The sequence below is a fragment of the Rhinoraja longicauda genome, chromosome 9, assembly GCF_053455715.1.
Source record: "Rhinoraja longicauda isolate Sanriku21f chromosome 9, sRhiLon1.1, whole genome shotgun sequence".
In the NCBI taxonomy this organism is placed as follows: Eukaryota; Metazoa; Chordata; class Chondrichthyes; order Rajiformes; family Arhynchobatidae; genus Rhinoraja; species Rhinoraja longicauda.
The window spans coordinates 44284797-44305094 of record NC_135961.1 but is presented as its reverse complement, the minus strand read 5'-3'; the positions used below and the strand labels follow the sequence as shown (position 1 = coordinate 44305094).

Genomic DNA, 20298 nt, shown 5'->3' with positions numbered 1-20298 from the left:
CAGACTCGATGGGCTGCCCGCTTCAGATTATAATTTGGTCAACACAGTAGTTTCAACAGCGAATTCAAAGTTATGCATGATTGGAATCATGAGACAGCCTTCTTGGAGCATGGTGCATTTTACTGTGCAACTGGTACTGCGTGGTAACATGTAACAAGTTCCACACATCCAGCAACATGGAAGTATGTTAGGTTCCAAAAACTAATGTTTTCTCTCTCAGTTCTGACAGTTTTCCACCTGAAACAAGAACTCTTTCCACTGATGCGGCCTGATTTGCTGAGTGTTTCCAGCAATTCTGCTTTTACTTCAGATTTCCAGCATATGCAGTGCTGTTTGACTTTCACCAATATCAACTGTTCCTCCACCTTGTATTTGCCATATTGAAACCCTTAATTTAAAATTTGCTTTAATCACATCTTGACCTTGAAACAGGAGGAATACACTTGAGATTTTTCACCTGTTCTCTGGAATTATGGTGGGAAAACCAAATACTTTTACTGTATTAAAGGGACCATCGAGCTGCAAAAAATCAAAAGAAAAATTGCAGATGCAAGAAATCTGACCAAACAAACATAGGAAACATCCAGAAGTCAAATACTGTCTCTGACAAGAGAAACAATGTTGATGTTTAAGGACTGAGACCTTAATACACAATTCTTTCAAATATAATTGGATTTTTCAATACTGCATGTTTGTGAGGTATCTGCTCTATGAAAGTTATGTTTACACAACAACTTTTTGTTGTTTAAGTATCTCATTGTCGATTGCATAAACTGCAGAAGCAAATTAAATTTTTAGGGCTGAATGCTTCAAATGTAAAGCTGTTATGAAATTCACTATAGGTTTCATTCTGACAAGTTAACAGAAAAGGAGAGGCATTAATAGATGGCTAAACTTAGCAACAGAACATGAGTGGATCTGCAGCATGTGCATGATTTGGTCCTGTGGTTGAAAAGATTAAGTTGACTTTTACACACTGTATAAGTTACAGTCTTTAATTGCTTCAACATACCAAGGTAGTGCTTGGAGATCACACTGAACTTTACTTTGACTCCAATCTGATTGCTGACATCAAATTGGTACATGCTTTGACACACCTACACTGACCCCCATTGAGATTGTTTTCAGATATTTTATGACTTCGATGGAGGCATACCTGTCTCCCCGCCATGGTGTAATTCGACCTGAAGCTGTAGATTTGTTGTTACATTTTGTTGAGGTTTGGGTGTACTCTCGTATGTCAGAATGACTTTGTCCAGATTATTCAGAAAACTGTTCACCTGTTTTATTTTGCTGAGCATTATTATCTTGAAAGAAATGCTTTTACACACATATACTCCAAAGTAACAGATGATGTCTGCTTTAAGAGAGGTCCCCCAACTTTAATGCAAGTGCCATCATGGGAGGAGTTGGCTGCACCTAACGGCTGCGGCTCTCTGGCAGTCTGTTGTCTTTTTTTCTTTTTTTTTTGTTTGTGTCGGTGTTGGGATGGTTTTTGTTTCTGTTTTTGGCTGTGTATGTGTGGTGGGGGTGTGTGGTGGGGGTGTGGGGTGGGGTGGGGGGGTGGGGCGGGGGGAAACCTTTATTTTATTAGGTCTCTTCCCCGGGGCGCGGCTCGGCTGCGGGCCTTAACATTGCCGGCGCAGCTCGGCTGCGGGACGTTTCAGTGCCCGGTGCGGCTCGGCTGCGGGCCTTAACATTGCCGGCGCAGCTCGGCTGCGGGACGTTTCAGTGCCCGGTGCGGCTCGGCTGCGGGCCTTAACATTGCCGGCGCAGCTCGGCCGCGGGACGTTTCAGTGCCCGGTGCGGCTCGGCCGCTGGACTTAACATCGCCCGGTGCGGCCGCGGGACGTTTCAGTGCCCGGTGCGGCTCGGCCGCGGGACGTTTCAGTGCCCGGTGCGGCTTGGCCGCTGGACTTAACATCGCCCGGTGTGGCCGCGGGACGTTTCAGTGCCCGGTGTGGCCGCGGGACGTTTCAGTGCCCGGTGCGGCTCGGCCGCGGGACGTTTCAATGCCCGGTGCGGCTTGGCCGCTGGACTTAACATCGCCCGGTGTGGCCGCGGGACGTTTCAGTGCCCGGTGCGGCTTGGCCGCTGGACTTAACATCGTCAGCGCTGTTCGGCCGCGGGACGTTTCAGTGCCCGGTGCGGCTCGGCCGTTGGACTTAACATCGCCCGGTGTGGCCGCGGGACGTTTCGGTGCCCGGGGCGGCTCGGCCGGGGGGCCTTCCATCCCCTTGCGGGGGCTGTGCGTGTCGTTTGCCTCGGTAGGGGTCGAGCTGCCTGTCCGTGGGTGCGGGGGGAAGAGAGGGGAAGTTTTGTTGCCTCCATCACAGTGAGGGGGTGTTTGGAGTCACTGTGATGGATGTTTGTGTTGGGGTCGGGTGTCCTGTGTTCTTTTCTTTTTTGCTGTATTTTGTGTGACTGCTGAAATTTCGCTCGGTGTTGTGCCGAGTGACAATAAAGTGTTGTTATGTTATGTTATGTTATGTTGTTCAATACTGAAACTCATTGTAGCACATATATTTTTTATTTTGACGAGTGGGCTTGTGTATTGAATTTTAACCAAATTATAACATTCCTGAGGGATCAGTTTGGCATCTGGGGTGGAAGCAGGAAAGGAAAAAATGCTCCACCTTTGGTTTCTGGTCCAGAAATGCTGGTAAAAGCAGTCATGTGTGCAAGTCTGATCCCTCATAGATCCTCATCTTGGATGTTGCTCTTGGCAAGCAACATTTTCGTGCAATAATATTCTTAGCAGATAATATTACGATCAGTAAAATGTTAAGTTTTCTATGTAGGATAATGGTAACCACTATTAAACCATCCTAAAACTGCTCACATAAACGCTTCAGTTTAAAACTGGTGGCAGTGTTCTTCATCTGGTGTTAGTTTTACTACTACTGAGAGAGAGAAGAGGTCTCTGACATATGAAATCTGAGTTTTGCAGTTTAGTATTTGGTTGGATTGAAATTCAAAGAAAAAATAATTTGCAAACATGTACATTGAACATAGTATAGTACAACACAGGAATAGGCCCTTTGGCTCACAATGTCAATGCTGAACAAGATGCCAAGACCAACTCTTATTTGCACCCTTTCCAAAGTGTTCACATCCTTCCTGTAATGGGGCAACCTGAACTGCATGCAATACTCCAAATGCAGCCTAACCAAAGTCTTGTAAACCTGCATCCTGAACCTTTACTCCGTACCCCGACCAATGAAGGCAATCAAACCATCTCATTATTGAAATGGCAACTCCTAATGACAAGCACCTGAAGCTGTCAAAAAAAGATGAGATTAGCGACACTGCCGCAGGTCTTTGTAAAAAAAATAACTGCAGATGCTGGTACAAATCAAACGTATTTATTCACAAAATGCTGGAGTAACTCAGCAGGTCAGGCAGCATCTCAGGAGAGAAGACATTGGTGACGTTTTGGGTCGAGACCCTTCTTCAGACTGATGTCAGGGTGGGCGGGACAAAGGAAGGATATAGGTGGAGACAGGAAGACTGGGAGATCTGGGAAGGGGGGGGGGAAGAGAGGGACAGAGGAACTATCTAAAGTTGGAGGTCAATGTTCATACCGCTGGGCTGCAAGCTACCCAGGTGAAATATGAGGTGCTGTTCCTCCAATTTCCGGTGTGCCTCACTATGGCACTGGAGGAGGCCCATGACAGAAAGGTCAGACTGGGAGTGGGAGGGGGAGTTGAAGAGCTTAGCCACCGGGAGATCAGGTTGGTTAAGGCGGACTGAGCGAAGGTGTTGAGCGAAGCAATGTCAGACTGGGAGTGGGACGGGGAGTTGAAGTGCTGAGCCACCGGGAGGTCAGACTGGGAGTGGGAGGGGGACTTGGAGTTGGTCAGACTGGGAGGGGGAGTTGGTCAGACTGGGAGTGGGAGGGGGAGTTGTGTCAGACTGGGAGTGGGAGGGGGATTTGTGTCAGACTGGGAGTGGGAGGGGGAGTTGTGTCAGACTGGGAGTGGGAGGGGAAGTTGTGTCAGACTGCGAGTGGGAGGGGGAGTTGTGTCAGACTGGGAGTGGGAGGGGGAGTTGTGTCAGACTGCGAGTGGGAGGGGGAGTTGTGTCAGACTGGGAGTGGGAGGTTGTGTCAGACTGGGAGTGGGAGGCCGCAGGTCTTTTATCCTTCCCTTTGCCTATTCATTCTTTTTAGCTATCCACTTTTCAAGATTTCAAGTTCTCAAATACATTTTCTCTTTATGTAACAGAATGTCTCGGTTGCTCTTTTCCCCATCTTGTGGTTGCAGAGGTTTGGTGGGTGTGATCTCAGAATATGGCTCAATGGTACAATTTGACGGACAGTTAGGGATAGGTATTGATTGCTGTCCTTGTCAGTGCTATCCATGTCCTTGGAATGAATTTAAAAATAGGTTATTACTGAACATAATCATAATATTGGAAACAAACCAATGCAGAATAAATGTGGATAGCCACCGTTCTTAACGTGAAATCATTTTAATTCACCAATTTGTTTTTATTTTATCACTTCCACCTCATACCTGTGACTGCCAGTAAGGCAAAAGTTACTTTTTTCAAATAGCTTGCAGCTGAGCTGATGGATCGTTTTTTCTAACTGTGAACACTAATAATATGCAGGCAGACATGACAGCCAACTTGCATACTGCAAACTCAAAACAGTTAACAAGCATGAGGCAAGGTAATTTCTGGTGTGGTGTTGATTGAGGCCAGAGAATAAGACATCATTATCATCCCAGCCAGGCCCCCAGGTTTGGAAGAATGGAATCTGTAATCCACACATCTTCCTGAGGATTTTGCAGTTTAAATGGACATGGTACAAACATTTCACATGCAGCCCATTAAGCCTTTGGAACAACCCAATGACAATAGTGCATTCCTGGGCTCTGACCAGTAATCCATTCCTCAGGTTGTGCCAATTCCATTAGGTAGAAGGCTGTTTTGAAAAAAAAAAATACTACCCCCACCCCACCAATCCTTCTCAACCCTTGCCAACCCCTAGACGATTGTCTTGAGAGGTGTTTTTCCTAGTATAGTTCATGGAGAAGTTCAGGTTTATCTTTGTGCTTGGTTGCTGATAGATGGCTGAGGTTGGTATGTATTAGATGACACTTAAGCTGTAACTTATGCAGGTTAGTTTTGTGATGCAATGTCTGACATGCTTCCATAAATACTGAAAACATTCACGGTATTATTTTAAGTCCTTTCCCTCCATATGATCAGCTGCAAATCCATGTGGGTCATGATTTACACATGGAACAGGTTCAAGAGTCTTATGCTATTTTTCTTTAATGAAGTGCTATTCATGTGCTGTGCTGATGGCTGAAAATATCCCCTCATCTATCCATTCATGTAACTGGATAAATATAAGGTAGGTGTAGAAAATTGTGACTTCTGGCAATGTGCACAAGCATTGGTTGTTTAATTACTGCATGGCGATACAGCTTTGATGCTGAAAAGTGTTGAAGAGAGGAAATTCATTGTTAGGCATTGCTAAATTAGTTTTAATTTGTGGCAGGTTTGTTTTCATCAGAATCTATACTGTTCAGTGCCAAAGAATTCTGACTTGCAGCCTAGCTGTTCAATCACTGGTGTGACCAGCTGTGCATAGTGAGAGAAGGGAGCCCTTGAACAGTTGATACTATGCCCAATACACTTCAAATGCAATGTGCTGAATCTTTCACTTCAAATTGATCTTATTCCTGCAGATCAAAATAGTTATAGTTCAAAATATTTTCTACTACTGCGAGTAAACATAACATGTAGTTTTTCTTATCCACCAAAACGTGATACCGGAATCCTGAAAAAGTACAAACATCAGACTACACTAAGATTAAATGGCACATCGATTAGATTTCAGCCTTTGGTAGCCAGAACAACAACAATTTTAACATGGATAACAACTTTAATGTCGGCAAAAATGTTGTAAGATTCTTTGCGAGTGTACTTCAAATAAAAAATTGATACTGAGCCAAACTATGAGAAGAGCAGGCTAATGGTGCTGCTCATAGAGCTGCTGCATCACAGCTCCAGAAACTTGGGTTCATCCGGGCTTCTGGTGGTGTCTGTGTAGTTTGCATGTTTTTCCTATGAATTTGGGGACTTTCCTTAAGTGTTCCCATTGCCTATCAAAGACCTATGGTTCACAGGTTAGAAACATAGAAACACAGAAAAATAGGTGCAGGAGTAGATCATCTAAAATCAGTAACCTGTTCCTGCTTTTTCTCCATATCCCTTGATTCCTTTAGCCCTAAGAGCTAAATCTAACTCTCTTGAAAACATCCAGTGAATTGGCCTCCACTGCCTTCTATGGTAGAGAATTCCACAGATTCACAACTCTCTGGGTGAAGATATTTTTCTTCATATCAGTCCTAAATGGCCTACCCCTATTCTTAAACTGTGACCCCTGGTTCTGGACTCCCCCAACATTGGGAACATTTTTCCTGCATCTAGCCTGTTCAATCCTTTAAGAATTTTATATGTTTTTATAATATCCCCTCTCATCCTTCTAAATTCCAGTGAATACAAGCCCAGTCGACCCATTCTTTCATCATATGTCTGTCCCGCCATCCCTGGAATTAACCTGGTGAACCGACACTGCGTTCCCTCAATAGCAATAATGTCCTTCCTCAAATTAGGAGACCAAAATTGCGAACACAATACTCCAGGTGCGGTCTCACCAGGCAGTGACCCCCTGTACAACTGCAGTAGGACCGCCTTGTTCCTAAGCTCAAATCCTCTCGCAATGAAGGCCAACATGACATTAGCTTTCTTCACTGCCTGCTGTACCTGCATGCTTACTTTCAGTGACTGATGTAGAAGGATACCCAGGTCTCGTTGTACCTTCCTCTTCCTAATCTGACACCATTCAGATAATAATCTGCCTTCTTGTTCTTGCCACCAAAGTGGATAACCTCACATTTATCCACGTTATTACTGCATCTGCCATGCATCTGCCCACTCACCCAACCTATCCAAGTCACCCTGCAGCCTCATAGCATCGCAACTCGCACTGCCACCCAGCTTTGTGTCATCCGCAAACTTGGAGATGTCACATCTAAATCGTTAATATATATTGTAAATAACTGGGGTCCCAGTACCGAGCCTTGCTGCATCCCACTAGTCACTGCCTGCCATTCTGAAAATGACCCGTTAATTCCTACTCTTTGCTTCCTGTCTGCCAACCAGATCTCCATCCATGTCAATACCCTACCCCCAACACCATGTCTCTAATTTTGTATACTAATCTCTTGTGTGGGACCTTGTCAAAGGCTTTTTGAAAGTCCAGATACACCACATCCACTGGCTCTCCCTTATCCATTCTACTTGTTACATCCTCAAAAAATTCCAGAAGATTAGTCGAGCATGATTTCCCCTTCATAAATCCATGCTGACTTTGACCGATCCTGCCACTGTTTTCCAAATGTGGGACAAAGAAAGGTTATAGGTGGAGACAGGAAGTTAGAGGGAGAACTGGGAAGGTGGAGGGGGGGGGGGGGGGGGGAAGAGAGGGACAGAAGATCTATCTAAAGTTGGAGAAGTCAATGTTCATACCGCTGCAGCTGGCCAGCTCCTTGAGTACTCTGGGATGCTGACCACCAGGCCCTGGGGATTTATCTGCCTTCAGTCCCAACAGTTTACCTAATATCATTTTGTGACTAAAGTGGATTCCCTTCAGTTCCTCCCTCCCATTAGATCCTCGGTCCCCTGGTATTTCTGGGATGTTGTTTGTGCCTTCCTTCGTGAAGACAGAACCAAAGGCCTCATTTAACTGTTCTTCCATTTCTTTCTTTTCCATTATAAATTCACCTGTCTCTGATTGTAAGGGACCTACATTTGTCTTCACTAATCTTTTCCTTTTTACATATCTAAAGAAGCTTTTACAGTCAGTTTTTATATTCCCCGCTACACGCATCCCTAATTTCCTGCTTGATACTACCCCCAACCTCCCTACTGCTGTTTGATGGTCTGTATAAACTCCAACAAGCATTTTCTGCCTTTGGCTATTTCGCAGTTCTACCCATACCGATTCAACAGCATCCAAGCTAATGTCTCCCCTTGCTATTGCAATAATATGCTTTAACCAGCAATGCCACCCCACATCCTCTTCCTTTCTGTCTATCCTTCTTGAATATCGAATACCCCTGCATATTTAGCTCTCAGCCTTGGTTACCCTGGAGCCATGTCTCCGTAATTCCAACAATGTCATATTCCTTAACTACTAACTGCACATTCAATTCATCCACCTTATTACGAATGCTCCTTGCATTAAGGCACAAAGCTTTCAGGTTTGTTTTTCTTATGTCCCTTCTACCTTTTGCTTCTGTCCTCCTTTTATGTCCCTCTATCTCCTTGCACTGGTTCCCATCCCCAGCCCCGTTAGTTTAAACATGAACTTTCCTCCCCTCCATGTCCCGTTAACTGCATGCAGACGGTTCCACGTTGTTGACTCCTGCTGTTTAGTTTAGCACTAGCAAACCTGCCTGCCAGAATGTCGGTCCCCCTCCAATTATGGTTAATTGACCTCTGCAAATTGCCCCTTGTGTGTGGGTATGTAGTAGAATCTGGAGAGAGGTGTTGGAAGGAACTGCAGATGCTGGTTTAAACCAAAGATAGATACAAAAAGCTGGAGTAACTCAGCTGGTCGGACAGCATCTCTAGAGAAAAGGAATAGGTGACGTTTCAGGGCGAGACCCTTCTTCAGATTGAAGATCATTCTCCCTGTGACCGTGCACATTTTCTCCCTGTGACCTCGCACATTTTCTAGTGTCCTCCCACATCTCAAGGACAAGTGGGTTGGTTGATTAATTGGCATTCGTAAATTCCTTTGGTGTGTCGGTGAGTGATAGCATCTTAGCATGAAATGATGAGAATCCCTCAAAGCATAAAAACAAGTCCTTCAGTCCACCGCGTCCTTGCCACCCATTGTACTTATTAATCCATTCACTTATATTTGGTGTATAGCTTTCTGTGCCTTGCAGATTCATGTGCTTGTTAAGATGCAGAAGGGAAGAATAGGTTGCAGGAAAAAAATAGTAGTGGATTGCTCTATGAGGCAGCAGTAACTTAAGGGGATGAAATCATCGCTTTCTATATTATAATGAACATGGATCTACAAAAATATAATTCACCAAAAGAAGGAGGTTTTTGATGAGTGCCACTGGAGAAAAGAGACAGCCTGACAAATGTGTTTTTATAGTTCAAATAGTCCAGTACAGAGTGGAGAGCCAGCGAGATCACATCTCCCGTTGATTTATTGTGGCGGTAGGCAAATTGTAGTGGGTCCAGGTTTTTGGTGGGGTAGGACTTGTTATGCGTCATAACCAACCTCCAAGCACTTCATCACCGTGGATATTCGTGCCACCGGTCAGCATTGAATGAGGCATGCCACCTTACTCTTCCTGGGCACCGGTATTTTTGATGCCCTATTAAAGCAGGTGGGGGCCTGCACAGGTTTTGAGAGGTAAATCAGGTCCAGCCACATTTCAAGGATTTGCCCTCCTGAAGGATCTTCTGACATTGGCCTCTGTGACTGAAATTGCAACACCATCGGTGGCGATGGGGCCCCAGAAGGCATATTAATATCCTCCCTATCCAAGCATGGGCAGAACGCGTTGAGCTCATCCAGGAGTGATGCCTTACTCTCGCTTGAGCTGCCCCCTGCTTTTGCCTTGTGGAAGTGATGGAGTACAAGCCCTGCCACTGATGCCAAATGTCAGCCTCACATCCAAATTAGAGCGAAAGTCCCTTTTAGACTTGTTGATGGCCTTATCAAGGTCACATGGTCCTCAGAAAATTGCGGATCTGTAAGGGTTTTAAAAATAATTGAATGCACTTTATGCTGAAAATGTTTCACATTATCTTATTTACTTTTTAACTGATAAGGCAGGAGCCAGAGTTTTAATTAAATATTCCTAGCTGTACTCATTCTAGAGCTCGGTAATATTTTGGCGAGACTGGGCCAATTTACAAAGTAAACAAAAACAATTTATCAGCAAGTGAGTTGACTGAAGATATAATAAACCCAAGCTCCATCCTGCACATCGCGATGTCTTCTCATTCTAGTAAGTTGTTGCTGAAGGTTGCGGTCAGGGTGACCTACTTTCCCATTCTCCTGACCCATTTGCTTTTGCAGATGAAATGAATTGTTATAGCACCTTGCATCAAGTGTTGTTTGCTAACCATTTATTCCTCTATCCACATACAGCCTCACGCACTCCCATTTGTACTTTATAGGCTCATTGCATTCCACTTCCTTGTATCTCCTGATATGAATGATACTACTGTTAGGCTCCATGTAACACTTCAATATGTTAGAGACACAATACAATACAACCTGAGACCAATTGACTGAGCACAGTCCAGAACATAGATGTTATGTAAGGCTCAGCTACATCCCTTGCTAACAATGAAGGCTCGAACAGTAATTCAGTAGTTTTGATCTGGTGATTGCCCATCACTAGAGCCTCTCGTTTGTTTATCATGTCACTTTACAAATCTAACTGTGCTGCTGTGTGAAGTGAGTTTTCTTAAATGGAGGAGAAAGAAGCCCAATGCCATATCATCAAATTTGCCCATTATTATACATACCTTGTCCATGCAAGCTGCCTAGACCTGTACAAGTCGGTCGCTGGAAAGAACAGGTGGGTGGAATATAGAAATATTTTTGCTTTATTTAAGACTCTTTGTCACACACAGGGAGGAAACAATGCTGGCCACACGGTGGTAGTGGATTCTGTTGAATATGACTTCCATCTTTTACCTAGTGGAATCATCAATCCAAATGTCATTGCTTTCATTGGTAAGTTTTTTCTTTTGCCTGCAGCATGTAAAATTAGTGAACCAAATCCGACGTGCTCATCATTTTCTGTATTGTTTTGGGAGTCTCTTTCTCGGGCATCATTGAAGAGCGGATTATTATATGTTGTCAGAGGGTTTTTGTGACCTATAACAACATTGCCCTTGAGTAAAAGGAATTTGTGGCCTTTTTTGGTTACATGTTCCGCTTAGTAGTTTGCAGCTGCTACCCAATAGTTTGTTGACACTAGCTTTTTGGCAAGCAGTTGTGACCTATTTGCACCTTAACTAATTTCTCTTCAGCGGTGCAGGCGGTGATAAAAACAGCAAATACTGGGTATACTCAGTGGATCAGGTCACATCGCTACAAATCCTGTTCAGTCGTTTCCCTTGTCTTGTTTGTATCCTGTGTCTATAGGGCTAACACCTTTTTAAAATTTCAATCTACTCTGGGAGAGTTCAGGATTGCTATGAAAGAAAGGTTGCATTTGTTGTTTTCATTCCAAATTTTAAATTATTTTGTTGATGTTTTTAAGAGCAATGAGAGGGAATTATCATGCCACAATTTGAGTACTCTCTATTTGAATTGGTAAAGCTGTGGGAGATACCCTTACCTTGGGCAAGGTAGAATTAAGGTTTTAGGACTGGTTTTGGGAGAGAGCCATAATAGCTGACATTTATGGTTTTCTGGCTTCCCACTTTGTCCATTGAGCAGAAGTGAGTTTGCAAGAAAGTAAAACAATAGGTTGCTACCATTAGTGGAACATAATGAATGTAACTGAAATTCTCTTTCTAAGAGTGATCACAGGCTTATTTGTTGTATCATACTATGGGGTCAGACAATTTGATTTCTAACTGTAGCCAGCAGAAAGATAATTGCATGCATGTCGCTGTTTTAAAACTCTGGTAGTTAATATTCAGAAATGAGATAGTACAAATATTTCATTAATTCTAATAAGTAACTCTCCGGCTGTCTTATCAGACCCTTTATCCAGCACTAAGGTTCAGTGACCTATAATTTATTATCTAAAATGACTACCAATAACAACAGTGAGAAATTGTGATACAGCAGCCTTATTATCTGCTCTCATTTTGAAAGGTTTTAATTTGAGTTGTACATCACGGAAATGGGCCCTTTGACCAAACTCATCCATGCCGACTGTGATTCCTATGCTAATCCCATTAGTCCGAATTAGGCTCAAATCCCCCTCCTCCTCTCCGATCTGTCCAAATATCATTTTAATTATTGTAATTGCAGTGATCCCTACCACTTCCTCAGGCAGCTCGTTCCATGTCACCACAACACTCTGTATTGAGAAACGTGTCTCAGTTCACCGTTTTAATTTTCCCCTCTCAGCCAAAGACTTGTTTCCTTTTGTTTTAGACTGCCCCACCCTGAGTTAAAAGACTCCAACTATCTATCCTATCTATACCTCTCATCATTTATAAATCTCTGTATGGTCACCCGTTGACCTCCTACACTTCATGTCTGATACACAAAGCCATGGGAAAGCAGTTCTATTTTGTTGCCTATGGTGCCCACTTAACTAAATTGGGAAGATAATTTATCCCAATTAAATTTGTTTGCTGCACTCCCTATCTGATCACCACAGGCTAACCCTCAGCAGCATGAGCTTTGTCCTCTTCAGGAATTTAGTGTTTCTCGAGGAAAATCCAATCAACAATTCGAATAGGATAGTTGAAATATAAATTTCGATTCAACATTAGTTGAAAGCAACATTAGTTGCTTTCATTTTATTTTTGAAATATTTTTGTGATCTGAGAGTTGTTGGTAAATGCTGCATTTAATTGTTCATTATGTTATAGCTACTCCTAAACTGTTGTATGGGTGGGAGTTCCAAGATTTATATCTATTGTTGATGAAAGACTGGCAATACCCAGGGTGGTATGCGACAGAGGAGATTCTGGAGATGGTGGTTTTCTCATGCACCTGAAGCCCAAGCCATAGAGCCATAGAAACATGCGCTTCAGCCTACTATACCCATGCTGACCATCAGTTACTCAACAATACAATCTAATTAACAATCCCTTAGCTGGCTCTGTCTTGGTGATTCAAGTGCTTGTCCAGATACTTTTAAAATATTTCGAGAACCTGCCTCCACCACCTTCTTAGGTAGTGCATTCCAGGCTGCAACTGCCCTCTTGGTGAAGCAATGTTTTCTCAGAATCCCTTGAACACTCTTCCCTTACACCTATCCCTCTGGTTTGGGGAAAAGCTTCTCATCGTCCACCCTGTCTATGCACTTCATAATTTTGGATACCTTTGTCAAGTCTCCCCTCATCCTTATCTGATCCAAGGAAAATAATTCCAATCTGTAGAGTCATACAGTGTGAAAACAGGCCCTTCGGCCTAACTCGCCCACACAGCCAACAATGCCCCAGCTGCACTAGTCCCACCTGCCTGCGCTTGGTCCATATCCCTCCAAACCTGTCCTAACCATGTACCTGTCTAACTGTTTCTTAAATGATGGGATAGTCCCAGCCTCAACTACCTCCTCTGGCAGCTAGTTCCATACTCCCACCACCCTTTGTGTCTCCTGTCACAACAAATATTCCATATCTGGCAACGTCCTAGTAAATCTCCATTGCACCCTTATGGTACATTCACATCTTTCCTGTAATGTGGCGACCAGAACTACACAATACTCAGCATTGGCCTAACCAAAGTTTTACAAAGATGTCCTTGGTGGTGGAGTCATGGGTTTTGGAAGTGCTTTCAGAGTACCCTAGGCTCGTAAATGTAATGAATTTTAGTACGCATTACAGCCATGGTGTGCTGCTGGTAGAGGAGATTAATTATTGTTGATAGGGTGCCAGTCAGGCGGGCTGTTTTGTCCTGCATAGTGTTGAGCAGCTCGGTGTTGTTGGTTGAACACGTATCCAGAGGATTTCATCACATTCCTGACTTAGGCCTGTTAATGGTGGAACGGCTTTGGGGGTATCAATGGATAAGTTATTTACAACAGGATATCTGGCCTTCGCCCTGGTCTTATTGTAATTGTGGCTGATCCAGTTGAGCACTGTTCATTAACTGCTGCCAGGATATTGATGGTGGGGTCTAGGTGATGCAACACCCCCCCAGTTCTGGATGAAAATTGTCAGGAAGGATGTTTATGAAGCTGCTAAAGGTGGTTAGGCCTAGAATGCTTCCTTGAGGAACTCTTGCAGTAATGTCTTGGGACTCCGATGATTGCCCTCCCAACAACTTCTGTCTGCATTTAATTTTGTGAATGGATGACAAGTAATTAATTTTTTTAAATAAAAGTACATTTTATTTAATGGTTAACTGTTTGTGTCCTTTAGGTAATGGCGTAGTTGTTCACTTGCCAGGTCTCTTTGAAGAAGCTGCAAAAAATGCAAAGAAGGGAAAAGGTTAGTACAATAGATTTCAGGATAATTTTGTAGCTCGAGTATGTTGGTGTTGATCATTACAAAGCACCAACACCATTGTTACTTATTTACTCACTTCTATCCTTAGTGGCATCTTAAGGATGGGGATGGGGAGAGAGAAAGGGAGAAATGGGTGCATATGCAGCTGAAGCCCAGAGATGAGAGGGGGAGGAGGATGAAGGGGGAGGTTGTTTACCAAAAATTGGAGAATTCAATGCTCACTACTCACTAAAACATCGATTTGTGTCAAAGTAAGAACAATCCATCAACTTATAATTGTCTTCTAAGTCTGTGCCCAGCTATCAATCTCCTTCGCTTGCCTATTTGCCTGTAACCTGTTCTCCCTCGTACCTAATAATTCCCCCGATTCACCTACCACCATCCACACTCGAGGTAATTTACACTGGCCAGTTAACTTATCAGTACAGTGGGATATGGGAAGAAATTAGAGTACCCCATACAGTCAGAACCTGCTCAAAGGCAGCATTGGTTGTTGGAGTTGAATTTTGGTTGCTGAAAATGTGTGGCAGCAGCCTTACCTATTGTATCACTCTACTGCTGTACCGCACCGTTCGTAGTTGTGAACATAAGTGTTTGCTCCATACGATTCTTGCTCCTGATTTTCCAATCTATATACATGATCTTTTATTCTTTAGACCATTTTGGTAAATCTACTCTCTATACTCTTCCAAGGATGTGGTTTGCAGAATTGAATGTTGTACTTCACCTTTAGGCTGACCAGTATTTCACAATGTATCATAATTTCCATGCATTTGTACTCTCTGCAAGTATTAATGTTATCAGCCTTCTCAGGAGCAAGAAGTATTCCAATTTCCCTCCTGCATTCAAAATCATTTATATGTATGTGGGCATTTGTAATCAACATAAGTATTTCTTCTTTGCGCCGTATTTAGCAAGTGATGTAATTTTATATTAATTTTTAGGTCTTGACGGTTGGGAGGATAGATTAATAATTTCAGACAGAGCACATATTGGTAAGATGAATGATTATTAAATTGTTATTTTAACAAATGAACTAATAAAAATAACCTTATTTTTCTGTTCACTTTTGTTACTTTGAATTCTAAATAAAAGTGTTAATTGTTGGACATACAAATTAATCATATTTTATTTGAACTAGTCAAAGGCCTCCAGTCCGAAAAACAATCTCCACCTTTAGCCTCCTTCTATTAAGTCAATTTTCTATCCGGTTGACTATCTCTCCATGGATCCCATGTGATCTAACTTCCAGAACAGCCTACCAAACGGAGCCTTGTCAAATGCCTCGCTGAAATATATATGTGTAAATAAATAAAGCTCTCCCCTCGTCAATCTTTTTGGTCACATCTTCAAAAAAACTCAAATCAGATTTGTGAGACACGAATACCAGGGGCTCCAGGTACATGGATAAGAAATATTTCGATGTGGGCCAAATGTAGGCAAATGGGACTAGCTCAGGAAGACACCTTGGTGACATGTATAAGTTGAACTGAAGGCCCAGTTTCCATGCTCTATACTCTATGCAGCTGTGAAGAGTTGCTTTTATCCTAGCTACATTGCTGGGTTGTAGTTGTAGATTCACCGGGTTAAAAAATTCTTGGAAATGTTGATAGACAATAGACAATAGGTGCAGGAGTAGGCCATTCAGCCCTTCGAGCCAGCACCGCCATTCAATGCGATCATGGCTGATCACTCTCAATCAGTACCCCGTTCCTGCCTTCTCCCCATACCCCCTCACTCCGCTATCCTTAAGAGCTCTATCCAGCTCTCTCTTGAAAGCATCCAACGAACTGGCCTCCACTGCCTTCTGAGGCAGAGAATTCCACACCTTCACCACTCTCTGACTGAAAAAGTTCTTCCTCATCTCCGTTCTAAATGGCCTACCCCTTATTCTTAAACTGTGGCCCCTTGTTCTGGACTCCCCCAACATTGGGAACATGTTTCCTGCCTCTAATGTGTCCAATCCCCTAATTATCTTATATGTTTCAATAAGATCCCCCCTCATCCTTCTAAATTGAAGTAATATTCAGGGAATTGCATTTGGGCAGATTTGATTTAATTGGATTACACGGTTAATGTAATGGTTTCTGTATTAATGAGCATGATATAAACATGATATGCCAAAGATATACTGATAACTTTGGTGGACAGTTATGAACATGAATGGACAGTTAAGTTCTTCTATATGGATTGTGTAGTTTTGACACTGTGCCGATTTCCACAATACACGAGAAAATTAACTTTTTGTATCTCATTTGTTTATAATACCGAAACTATTAGGATTCTTATTTGACAGGCTGTTAATATTTATCACAGTAAGACAAAATAATTTATGTGCTACTTCTATTAACTAAATTAGCACAGTTTTATGAATTATTTATTCCTTTGTTTTAGTATTTGATTTCCACCAAGCTGCTGACGGTGCTCAAGAACAACAAAGGCTGGAAGCTGGAAAAAAGTAGGGCTTTTTTTTCTGTGTAAATTTTATACAATAGTGTATGAAATAGAATCTATTAAATTTTAGGGATTTTTAAAATTGCAATTTGGTGTCCAGAATGTTGTAACACTGAAGGATGTAGTTCTTTCCCTTCGAACTTGGGCAGGTTCTTCACTATACCAAATAAATAGTCTTTTTTTAAACTGCTTATGTAACACATCAAGCATTTCTTCTAATCCCTGGTTAATGATTTTATTTTTAAATAGCAATGGCTTTGTACTATGTTGAATGAGAAGGCTCTTGGGAAGCTGAAAGGTCTGAAGGTGGATAAGTCACCTGGACCAGATGGACTACACCCCAAGGGAGAGCCAGGCTACACCCCAAGAGGGTAGCTGTAGAGATTGTGGAGGCATTAGTAGTCAAGTCAAATCAAGTCAATTTTATTTGTATAGCACATTTAAAAACAACCCACGTTGACCAAAGTACTGTACATCAGTTCAGGCACTAAGTACGAACATACAATGGCACACAAACATAACAACACATACATAAACAGTTCACAGCGCCCCCTCAGAGGGCCACAAACGCTAGGGAGTAGAAATAAGTTTTGAGCCTGGACTTAAAGGAGTCGATGGAGGGGGCAGTTCTGATGGGGAGAGGGATGCTGTTCCACAGTCTAGGAGCTGCAACCGCAAAAGCACGGTCACCCCTGAGTAGTCTTTTTTTTAATTTTAGATTTAGAGATACAGCGCGTTAACAGGCCCTTCGGCCCACCGAGTCCGCGCCGCCCAGAGATCCCCACACACTAACACTATCTTGCACACACTAGAGACAATTTTTACATTTGCCCAGCCAATTAACCTACAAACCTGTACGCCTTTGGAGTGTGGGAGGAAACCGAAGATCTCAGTTAAAACCCACGCAGGTCACGGGGAGAACGTACAAACTCCGTACAGACGGCGCCCGTAGTCAGGATCGAACCTGAGTCTCCGGCGCTGCATTCGCTGTAAGGCAGCAACTATACTGCTGCGCTTTCAAGATTCAATGTAATCCTTCAAGATTCATTAGAGTCTGGAATGGTTCCAGAGGACTGGAAAATTGAAAATGTAATTCCACTATTTAAGAACTGCGTGAGGCAAAAGAAAGGAAATTATAGGCCGGTTAACATTTAAACCGGTATTCAAGGTATTCTGCTTTAATATGTAATCCTTCAATGAATAACGTCCAGTATTACTTTGCTTTTTGAGATGGGGCCCTTTATTTATATCCCAGTGCTATAAGACTTCCAATGTAAAAAAGTCCTGTTTTTTTTCTATTGCTTTGTTCTTCAAGCAATCTTCTCTTCATGTCCATATGTCATCTAGAAACTTGTTTTCGTATCATTCTTTTCAAGTGCCTTTAAGTGCCTTTAGAAAATCCAGATCCACTGCATCACCTGGTTTCCCCTTGCCTTCTCTGTTACATAATTTTTCAAAAAAGTATGACATTTTCATGCATTCTTTTCTTTTCATTAACTAAGTTGATTCTTCATAATATTATGTTATGATTTCCAAGTGTCCAGTCATAATTCTCTCCAATGCATTGGTACCACCTTTAGCACCAAGGATGCGCTCCCAATAATAAAAGTGCGAATGGAATAAGGGCTAAAGGGAATCATTATAGGATTGTATTTCAAGAGAGTCGACACCACGCTGCAGGAACCTGGTGTGAATCTCTGCATTGCGCTAGTGCTATCACAGCAATGAATCGCTCACAGCTTGGTGTGAAGAGATTGCCTGTGAGCTTGGTGCTGAGCAGGCCAGGGTCAGCAAAACGCTGAGATGCGATGCTCATGGCTGCACTCTGATCAGCATGGTGAGGGGATCCTATGGATCAGAGTGGCAACACCTGTTCTGTGTTGACGCACTGCTTGGTTGAGCTTGTTACCTCAGAGAAATCTCCAGACTTGGGGGATCTGTGCAGCCACACAGGAGGGCGAGACAGCAATTCCATTGGGTTAATTTCAGTTTAATTTAATTACTTGAACTAAATATCCCAGCTGAAGTGGTGGGATTTGAATGTGCACCTTTAGATCAGTAGTGTAACTTGTTCTGCTCTGGACTACTTAACCAATACACTGCTGTACCTGTTGTTGTTCACTACAGCAATTGACACTGTACAATATAAAATAAAGGGCCCTTTATTTATATCCCAGTACTATAAGGCTTCCATCTGGAAATAGACCTGTTTATTTCTATTGCTTTGTTCTTTAACCAATCTTCTCTTCATGTCAAAAAGTCATATAAAACAATTGACATTAATTCTAATTCTAGGCAGCTTATTAATTAGAACTCTTAATCACAAGTAATTTGACTGCAAAACTACAGTGTTTTCACAATCATAGTTTTAACATTTATAAAGTCATACCATCAGCACCTATTTCTTTCTTATTTTATAGCTTGGGCACCACAAAGAAGGGCATTGGACCAGTGTACTCTTCAAAAGCAGCTCGGAGTGGGCTCAGGATATGTGATCTCCTAACTGACTTTGATGATTTTTCTAAAAGGTATTTAAGCTTCATTCCTTCAGTTGCTACTTGGACTTTCTCTCTGCTTGTTTTCTGATTGCTCAAGCCAAACTCAATGACAAGGTTGTGCTTTATATTACTACTGGTTTTCTGGTTGTGATAGTCTGACTTTTTTATCTATGCAGGATAATATTTTATTTGATGAGTATTAATAGTATCAAAATAAATTCATCAAACAAATTGAAACTACTTGCTGATTATGCTTTTGATTTTGGTTTTTTGAACCATAAAGTACAAATATGAACATTAAAGTTATATGGTCAGTGGCAGTATCTATTATTAATCAGAAATACAAATAGTCACATTTGGATTCCTAATTGGCTACATGTGACTAATACATGCAACAGCACTGCCTAAGGTGTTGATAACCATTTCTATTTAGCCGTTTTGAAAATACATAGCCACATGGAATTAAAAGGAAAATGTTCTGTTAATTTTCAACTAAAGAACTGGGAGGAGGTGACAACTGAAGTGGAGGAGAAATTAGCAGATTAAGATTGTCCAAGGCTTGTTCCTTCCTGTTTGTGATGTTGCCATAAAATTGACCATTGTGAGTGAGACTTGATCTCGGCATTTGGCCAGACTGATTATTTTCTTTACCTGTCAAGGGTGTTTTAATAACTTAAAGGGTCTGTCCCACTTAGGCGATTTTTTAGGCAATTGCCGGCGACTGTCAAAGGCGTAGCAGATCGCCAAAATTTTATTTTACCCTACGACAATGACCACGACAATGCCGAGTCAGGTCGTACAGAATGCATGTGACAACCGAAGATAGACACAAAGAGCTGGAGTAACTCAGCGAGCCAGGCAGCGTGTCAGGAGAGAAGGAATGGGTGACGTTTCAGGTCGAGACTCTGAAGTATGGTGTCGACCCCGAAATGTCACCCATTCCATCTCCCCAGAGATGTGATAACCTGCCGGTGTACATTTCGCCACTTCTATAGGGAGGTTTGATAGTGCAAAGTTATTTAAGATCTTCTTTGAACCTCCAGATCTCTAGTTTCCCTCTCCCCTGACTCTCAGTCTGAAAAAGGGTCCCGACCGAAATTCACATGTTCCATCTGCAGTGTAAACCAGCATCTGCAGTTCCTTC

At 42.5% G+C, this 20298-nt stretch overlaps 1 protein-coding gene across 2 annotated transcripts in view; it reads left to right on the top strand.

Moving 5' to 3' along the window:
- The window catches only part of adss2 (adenylosuccinate synthase 2), a 612379-nt gene that overhangs the window by 568521 nt on the left and 23560 nt on the right, over positions 1 to 20298 (top strand). Inside the window, exons 2-6 of one of the 2 annotated variants that reach the window (XM_078405370.1) lie at positions 10693 to 10795; positions 14116 to 14184; positions 15147 to 15197; positions 16597 to 16660; positions 19077 to 19184. In XM_078405370.1, the coding sequence (XP_078261496.1) occupies positions 10693 to 10795; positions 14116 to 14184; positions 15147 to 15197; positions 16597 to 16660; positions 19077 to 19184 (395 nt within the window). The remainder of the gene's footprint in view (positions 1 to 10692; positions 10796 to 14115; positions 14185 to 15146; positions 15198 to 16596; positions 16661 to 19076; positions 19185 to 20298) is intronic. The other variant, XM_078405372.1, reaches the window with a different exon arrangement.